General features: G+C 42.2%; 1 protein-coding gene across 1 annotated transcript in view; it reads right to left on the bottom strand.

Moving 5' to 3' along the window:
• LOC111966014 (transforming growth factor-beta-induced protein ig-h3) overlaps positions 1–6,801 on the bottom strand; it is a 57,728-nt gene that overhangs the window by 9,318 nt on the left and 41,609 nt on the right. Inside the window, 1 exon segment of the mRNA XM_070444167.1 lies at positions 2,954–3,090. Within this exon segment, the coding sequence (XP_070300268.1) occupies positions 2,954–3,090 (137 nt within the window).

Genomic DNA, 6,801 nt, shown 5'->3' with positions numbered 1-6,801 from the left:
TTGTAACACAAAACCAAGTGGCAACTTGACTGCCACCAACTTGGGAGACAAAACTTTTCCACATTGCTGGAGTATTGAAACATCATCCTGAGCATGTTCTGAAACATGACTGGTGTGTCGTAACACAACTTAATCAAGTGTTGTGCAACACCTGCCAGGGGATGGGAGCCCACTAACCGAAAAGAGATGAAAAACACTATGTTTTGGTTGTTTCGTGTCCTGTTCAGTGCAGAATTAGATACCGTCTTCTTTTGGTGTCAGTTTCCTCTCTCTAAAGCTTCTAAACATATTATGATGTTTGGAATCCTGTCTAATGCAGAACTTAAGATCCTTTTGTCTGTTTTTTTGGTGTTTACTTAAATGGTAAAACCCCCAATTGTTTTATTGTATTTGACATTTGCCATTATTAACCGGTTTTGGCAGGCATTGTCAAGCGTAGTGTTCAAACCACCACCCTAACTGGATGTAAAACTGCAAGACGTGAGGATTCTGCACCTTGCCTCTTCCATTGACACCAATGAATGTGGGATGGGTGCTGTGCTCATTGAAGCGTCAATTTGTCTGACGGTTTCGATGTGCGTTCAATCAGTGATCCATTACACCTCAATGGCACAACAAGGTTAATACTAATTTAGAAATATAAGTTTCTTTTTCAAAACATTCATACAACATTGTGTGAAAGAATGAAAAAGCCAACAAAAAAAATTATAACCACAATCCCTAATAACAACAGATCACGTGGCAAAGACAAGGAATGCAATGTGGTTAAACCAAAGACTTCAGATGAGTTCAATCACTCAATTTTCTCTCGTTGGTTATAGCTATGAAAAGATACCTTTACGTTTTTATAACACATATTAAGTTTGATAAATTTTTTTTACCATTATTTTTGGTTATTGAAATGAACACTCATTGAAAGACTAGCATACATTATAACATAAAATAGACCGTTATGAAATGAAAGGGGTACAAGATAGTGGGAGAAACAGACTGCAAGGTTGGAACAGGTGATTAACAAATTGATGGGAGAAACAGACTGGAAGGGTTGAACAGGCTGATTACAGATAGATGGGAGAACAGACTGAGGGTTGGTGCGAACAGGTGATTAGCAGATAGTGGGAGAAACCAGACTTGAAGGTTGGATACAGGTGATTATAGAGATAGCTGGGAAAGAACACTGAGTGCACAGGTATGATATGGAGACAGATAAGGTTGAACAGGTGATTAGATTATGGACAGACTAGGGGATAGGGTTACAAATTGGAGAAAACTAAGGTTGGAACTGATTAGTAAGGGAGAACGATGGTGGAAACAGGTGATTACAGATAGCTGGCGAACAACAGACTGAAGGGTTGGAACAGGTGATTCAGATAGCTGGGAAAAAACAGAACTGAAGGGTTTGGAACAGGTGATTATCAGATAGTGGGAAAGACTGAGGTTTGGAAGGTGATTACAGAAGCTAACGAGAAGGGTTGGAACAGGTGATTACCAGATAGGTTGGGAGAAACAGACCTGAAGGTTGAACAGGTGACATTACAGGATGGTGGGAGAAACAGACTAAGGGTTGGAACAGGTGATTTCAGATAGATGGAAGAAGAAACCGACTGAAAGGGTTGGAACGTTGAATTAACAGATAGCGATGGAAGAAAACAGCTGAAGGGCTTGTAGACGGTGATACAGATAGGCTGGGAAAAACAGATGAAGGGTTGGAACAGGTGATTACAATAGCTGGGGAAAAACGAACTGAAGGGTTTGGAAACAGGTGATTACAGATAGCTGGGAAAAACAGACTCGAAGGGTTGGAACAGGTGATTACAGATGCTGGGAAAAACAGACTGAAGGGTTGGAACAGGTGATTACAGATATGTGGGAGAAACAGACTGAAGGGTTGGAACAGGTGATTACAGATAGACTGGGAGAAACAGACTGAAGGCGTTAGGAACAGGTGATTACAGATAGGTGGGAAGAAACAGAGCTGAAGGTTCGTTGGAACAGGTGATTCACAGATAGATGAGAAACAGACTGAAAAGGGCTTGAACAGGTGATTAGCACAGATAGATGGGAGATGGGAGAAACAGACTGAAGGGTTGGAACAGGTGATTACAGATAGATGGGAGAAACAGACTGAAGGGTTGGAACAGGTAATTACAGATAGCTGGGAGAGACAAACTGAAGGGTTGGAACAGGGAATTTAACTTGGGTCTTCGGTCGGGAGGAATGACGTCTCTAATCCCAGGGCGTTACTGCTAGACAACAGGTTTAGCACGACTTGCATTCATTTTGATTAAGTATATGTTTTTTTGTGTGTGTGTTAATTTCAATTAACCCCAGAATAATTTCTAATAGTGTGGCTGTGTGATTGGGTYGGTAAAATTCAGAGGAAATGTACCACCGTAATGCCCCTCCTGTTTCTAATCTGTCTAAATAAAGCATTGAAAAAATAAAGGTGGAAAAAAACTATTCCCCATAGGCCTCCTCCATCAATCAATATTTAGACTATAAACCATTTGCATTTCTAAACTGATTGTATGTGAACTTTCCGTGTTCTGATGTTGCCTTTTACTCACTGAAACCCCCCCAAAAAGTGTTTTCACAACACTTTCGTAAAATTAACAATATTCAGGTTGAAGAACCACTTTGGGTGTTTCAGAGTAAAATCTATGATGTGTATCATACCATTTACATTGGGTTTACATTCAAACACCAGATTTCAGTTTAGGTGTACTACTTGTCACGTTTTCATTACACAATCATGGTGTTGTGAGACTTTTTATTTTTACAGTGTGCCCTCTTTTGTGCATATGCTACATGTCTGTTCTTGTTCTCCTGAAATTGAATCATATTGCCTCAAGATATTATTAAGGACAACCTTGGTAAGCCTTTCCACTGATTCATTCACTGATTCATTCACTGATTCATTCACTGATTCATTCACTGATTCATTCACTCTCACCTGAATCGGTCATCAGCCTTCAGGACATCCATGATGGTGCCCATTGGGGGAGTCAGGACCTTGTCGACTGTGAACATGCTGCCAAAACGTCCAGTCTTGTCGTGGGCAGCGATACAGGAGTTCTCTATGCACAGGCTCTGTTATTATTGAAGATACAACAGAGAGAGAGGGAACACGGAGAGAGTGAGAGAGAGAGGAACAGCACAGAGCGAAACAGACAGAGAGAGAGGGTTTGGGACAGACAAGAGAGAGAGATCGAGGGGGAAACAGACAGAAGAGAGAGAGATATGAGGGGGGAACCGACAAAGAGAGAGGAGAGAGAGAGAGAGAGAGGGGAAACAGCAAGAGAGAGAGAGAGGAGGAGCAGAGAGGGAACAGACACAAGAGAGAGAGAGAGGCAGAGAGAGCAGGGGAGACAGACGAGAGAGAGAGGGAACAGACAGAAGAGAGAGGGGGAAACAGACAGCGAGAGAGGGGAGACAAGACAGAGAGAGAGGAGGACAGACAGAGAGAGAAAGAACAGACAGAGAGAGATGGAGCAGACAGAGAGAGAGGAACAGGACGAGAGAGAGGAACAGAGCAGAGAGATGGGGGAACAGACAGAGAGAGAGGCAACAGAGAGAGAGAGAGAGAGAGGTGGGCAACAGACAGCAGGATTAGAGTACTGTTTGCTCAACCGCATTCACGCATGATTGCATACCCCAAATCGGGCATCCCATTACTCAACCTCAAAGTCAATCAATGTATTTATGACAAGCCTTCTTACATCAAGCGTCACCAAGTGGCTGTACGACCCGGGTCCTAAACCAACACAGGCAAAAGCAACGTGCAGGGTGTATGAAGCACGGGTGGGCTAGGAAAACTTCGCTAGAAAGGCCAGAACCTGGGAGAAACCCTAGAGAGGAACGCAGGCTATGAGAGGTGGCCAGTCTTCCTTCTGGGCTGTTCGCGCGGGTGGAAGATTATAAGCAGTACAATGGCCAAGATGTTCAAACGTTCATAGATGGACCGCAAATAGATAATAATGTCACAGTGGCGTGTCGAGGTGCAACAGGGTGCCGCACATCAGGAGTACTGTACAGTTACTGTTTTTCATTTAGACCTGAATCTATTTCAGATTATATAGAAGACGAAGCTAGGCTGCAGTTCCTTTTTGACCACAAGTGCCCTTTATTGAGCGCCCCTTGCAACTCCATCGCCCTGGTCACAGTAGTAGTGGCACTATGATAGGTTAAATAGGGTGCCATTTTGGGGTCACAAGTGTAGTATGACACATGCATACCATGGTCTGTTGGCTCTTCTTTCACTCTGAACATGGTCTCACATGGTCCCGTCTCTGCTCTCCTCTGGAAAAGGTTTCTTGTGGTCGTCTGGAAATCCCCTATTGGCAAAGCAATGAAATGTGAGACTTGCTGCGGAACAACGTTCCTCTGCCACCAGGAGAGAAAGAAGCCAGGCTGTGAAAACGGTGTGAAACACGCATTCTGGATAACTATTCTACAGTAGGAGGATGTGTAGAGGGGACTCTTCTGTTCATTGGTCAAACCTGTTTCCAGGGGTATAGCTACGTATTTAGGCCTACTTCCCTGTACTCATTTGAGAAATTGATCAGACAGAATGTTCATTGTTTAAATATGAAACAAGCACAATCATGCCTTTGTATAGATTTGGTAATAGGTGTACTTTTGGGTAATCTGACATAATGATTAACCTTTAGGAAGAGAGTCAATCTACATAATGATGTTTAACCTTTAACTGTTATAGGAAAGAGGGTAATCTACATTTAATGAGTTAACCTTTAACTTTTAGCGAAGAGGGTAATCATTACATAATGAGTTTAACTTTAGGAAGGTAATCACACGGTTTACCGTAAGGGTAATCTAGCATAATGAGTTTAACTTTAGGGAAATGAGGGTATCTACATATCAGTTAACCTTTAACTTTGTAGAACGAGGTATCTAGCAATATGAGTTAACCTACTTTAGGAAAGCGGGTAATCTACATATGAGGTTAACTTTAGGAAGAGGTAATCTACATAATGAGTTAACCTTTACTTATGGAAGAGGAGTCATTACATAATGAGTTAGACTTTTAAACTTTAGGAGGAGAGTAATCTACATAATGAGTTAACCGTTAACGTTTAGGAAGCGGGTCTACTACATACATGCAGTTTACCCTCTTCGCTAATACGGTTAAAGGTTATCTTTACCATAATGGAGCTAACCTTTAAGGAGAGAGTCATCTACCATAGATGAGTTAACTAAGAAATGAGTCACACATACTGTTTAACTTTGCGAGAGTCATCTACATAATGAGTTACCTTAACATTTTTGATGAAATGTGTTCTGGGCCGAGGGCAGGGCACGCGAATACAGCGTCCGTCTCCGTCCGCCGCCCTCCTCGGCCTTACGTGTTCCATGATCCAGCAGGCTCAAGGGCCGGGCTTGCGCTGGGAATTTGTGAGATTTATCTAAAAGTACTCTGAGCACAGTTGTTTCTTCCTGGAAAAGACATCACTCTTCCTAAAGGTTAAAGGTTAGACTCATGCTGTAGATGACTCTTTCCTAGGTAACGTCGGCGTGCATTATGTGATGATCTCTTCCATAAAGGTAAAGGTTAACTCATTATGTAGATGACTCTTCCTAAAGGTTTAACGCCATTATGTAGATGACTCATCTTCCTAAGGTTCGCTCATTATGTTAGATAACCTTTACCCTTTAGGAAGAGGTAAAACTCATTATGTAAGATGACCGCTTCCTAAAGGTTAACGGTTAACTCATTATGTAGAGTATCTCTCTAAAGGTTAAAGGTTTTACCTCATTGACGTCAGAATGACCCTTTTACCTAAGGTTAAAGGTTAACTAAGCTAAATTCATGGGTAAGATGACTCTCTTCCTAAGGTTAAAGTCTTATTGATGTAGATTACGTCTCTTCTAAAGGTTTAAAGGTTAAAATGATTATGTAGATTACTCCTCTTCCTAAATGTTAACGGTTATCTGCTGAATTAGATGTTAGATTACTCTCTCATAACAGGTTAAACATCTGGCGTAGAGCTGATATCGTAGATTACCCGCCTTTCCTAAAGGTTAACTCATTAGGAATGAGTGTAGTTAGATTATTACCGCGGATCTTTATAAAGGTTAAAGGTTAACTCAGAAGTATAGTAAGGTGATGTAGATTTACCCTCTTCCTAAGGTTAAAGGTTAACGTCATATGTGAGGATGCTTCCTCCTAAAGGGATTAACTCATTATGTAGATTACCCAAAATACACTATTAGACAAATTATAGCAAAGCATGATTGGTGCTGTTTTCCATATTAATGGGAACAGTTTCTGTCTGATCAATTCTCATGAGTCAGGGAAAGTAGGCCTAATACGTGAAGTTATAACCCGGAAACCGGTTTGTTGATCCAATGACACGAGAGAGTCCCTCTACCATCCTCCTACTGTAGATGTTATCGCAGAATGTGTTTCACCCAGGTTTTCACAGTCTAGCTCTGTCTCTCCTCGGGTGGCATGAGAGAACGTTGTTTCCGGCAGCGAGTTCTCACCTTTCTGCTTTTGCAATGGGATTTCCAGACGAGCACGCAAAGAACCTTTTTTTGCCAAGGAGAGGGGGACAACTGTGAGCCGATCGTTCCGAGTGCAGGGAAGACGGAAGGGAGCCTGTGTCAGCTATGTCCCAAATGGCACCCTATATACATAGTAGTGCACTATATTGACCAGGGCGCATGGAGTTCAGGGCCCATAGGGGCCTGGTGCAAAAGCGAATGCCCCTGCTGTTCTAATCTGATGATCGGCTATGAAAATCCACTGACATTGTTACTCCTGATGTGGCTGGACCCTGT

This window comes from Salvelinus sp. IW2-2015, linkage group LG6.2 (genome assembly GCF_002910315.2).
Source record: "Salvelinus sp. IW2-2015 linkage group LG6.2, ASM291031v2, whole genome shotgun sequence".
Classification (NCBI taxonomy): Eukaryota; Metazoa; Chordata; class Actinopteri; order Salmoniformes; family Salmonidae; genus Salvelinus; species Salvelinus sp. IW2-2015.
This window is presented reverse-complemented; position numbering and strand designations above follow the sequence as displayed.